Source organism: Microtus ochrogaster, chromosome X, assembly GCF_000317375.1.
Source record: "Microtus ochrogaster isolate Prairie Vole_2 chromosome X, MicOch1.0, whole genome shotgun sequence".
In the NCBI taxonomy this organism is placed as follows: Eukaryota; Metazoa; Chordata; class Mammalia; order Rodentia; family Cricetidae; genus Microtus; species Microtus ochrogaster.
The window spans coordinates 20,342,745-20,344,818 of NC_022026.1; the positions used below are offsets into that span (position 1 = coordinate 20,342,745).

General features: G+C 49.8%; 1 protein-coding gene across 1 annotated transcript in view; it reads right to left on the bottom strand.

The window, feature by feature from the left end:
• Window positions 1-2,074, bottom strand: part of LOC102001370 (X-linked lymphocyte-regulated protein 5C-like) — an 18,519-nt gene that overhangs the window by 15,002 nt on the left and 1,443 nt on the right. Inside the window, exons 3-4 of the mRNA XM_026784904.1 lie at window positions 1,154-1,271; window positions 298-397 (exon numbers count right to left, since the gene is read on the bottom strand). Of these exons, the coding sequence (XP_026640705.1) occupies window positions 298-397; window positions 1,154-1,271 (218 nt within the window). The remainder of the gene's footprint in view (window positions 1-297; window positions 398-1,153; window positions 1,272-2,074) is intronic.

Here is a 2,074-nt window from a genome sequence, read left to right on the forward strand (position 1 = left end):
TTTCCCTCTGAGCACCCAAGCCCATACCTTCTCCTGCGCTCTCCAAGCAGGGCCTACTCTGCCTCCCTCCTATGCTGGCTCCTAAGCCATGACCACACCACCCCTCCACAGAAAAAGAAGCAAGCTGGAGAGGACGGCCAGTCTCTCGGGGACACAAGCACCACCCTCCCTGTCTCCCGATGCTCATGTCCCGTCCTGTCCTGTCGGGTCCCTTTCCATGGTGATACGCAGCATCAAAGCCCTGCCACTTCAGAAACAGACAAGGTGGCTCTATTCCAAGCTAAGAGCGACACTCACAGCGAGGTGATCTTCTTGCTCCCTTGAACTCTCCACATCGTCCAGCCACCCCTGATGCAGGGACTCAAACATCTGGGAGTGCATGGCGTGAAGCTCTTGCCTGTGAAACACAGTCACAATTACTGAGCACTGTCACGCTGTGTGAGGCTACGGCAAGGACGCACACACTTCACAGTTTGAGACAAGAGCCAGGCACAAAAAAGAAAGGGGACATGAATTAAATTGTCTCCTGAGAGGCGGAAATATCACTCTCATCCCAGAAGAACTTGTCTTAATTTGCTACCGGTGTCATCACTTTGTGTGTCTTCCCTCTCGCACGCCGAGGATGCTCGGAGGCATACGTTTCCCAAGATTGCATTTCCGGCTTAAAATTAGATTCATCTTTCCTTCCCCTTATGGAGTAACCTAGAGATCCTGAAAGCCCAAGTCCGTGTACTGAAGGCCACATACCCTTCATCTTCTCGGAGTCACATACACAAAGAGTGCACAGAACCACTTCCCCACACGGAGACGACGATTTACCAAAGAGAGCGCCGATGGCACATCCTAAAAGGTACAGTTTTGAGGACCACAGAGGCCTGGCCTTCCTCACAGGACATTATCTGTATTGTCATCTGAGAAGTGAGGAACCGTTCTCTTACCAGTCCTGCTGCAGCTAACACACCTGAGCGGCATAAACGAGGGGGGCAGTCCTCCAGATATGGACAGGACTAGCTCACAGAGAAAATGCAGCACTACCTAGGTCCCATTAGCGACTCCACTCAGCACAGTGTCACAATGGCAGGCGCGAGTGACTTTGGAAGGAAGAGTGAAAGCTGTACAGGTTTCCTTTACAGAGGGTCGGTCACAACTTTACCTTGACTTCTGCTGCGCTTTGAAAATACTGTGGAGGTTTGCATTCAGGATTCTGAAAGAGGCATGTATATCCTTTTCAAACTGCTTCCACTTTGCCAGGAAGGACCTGGTAATGTCCCCTAGTCGACAAAGGAAATGGTATCACTTTAAATGAAATATCCACAGGAAGAGGCGCTCTTTCATCCCTGACACACCACCTACACGGTAACAGGAAGGAGTACGTACAGATCTGGTGTTCATTTTGTTCTTTGTTCTATTTTTCTTTTCTTAAATTTTAGACCGCCTCTTGCGTAGCCCAGGCCGGTCTCAAACCTGAGAGGTAAGCGAGCACGACCTCCAGTTCTGGATTCTCCCGCCTCTACCTCCTCTGTGCTAGCAATACAGAAATGGGGGCACCGTGCTTTGACGAGTGACCACCACTGACAAACCGTTTTCTGAAAACCTCAAAAACCAAACAGTTCATTTGTACCACAAAGAAGGAATGCTGTCGGGCATCCTTGCTTGCATGAACTGACTCTATACATTGGCAAAGAATTGACAATGTCTCTCTCGTAATGCTGTTTTAGGGTCACCTACACAAGTAATAAAAAAAAAAGCTGTCTCAGCTTGAGGGGCGTGTGGTACTCTGACTTGGTTACCGTGGACGACAGACCACAAGCTAGTGTGGCATGCGTGATTTTGATGTTCGTTTGCACGCCATGACACTCTTCTTGACGGGCCACGGCCTGGCTGCCTTCACCATTCCCTGACAGGCTCACGGGTGTGTACAGCCTAAATGCTGCTCTCCAAGCCCTTCTTGGGCAGGGGTTCCTGGAGGAGGGCAACTTTGGAAAGCCAGAAAAGTGACTTAATTCAGAAGGTGAAAAACAGCTGCCGAAATGCCACATACCATTCGTGCAGTAAGATAAAAAGCAGAGATCAA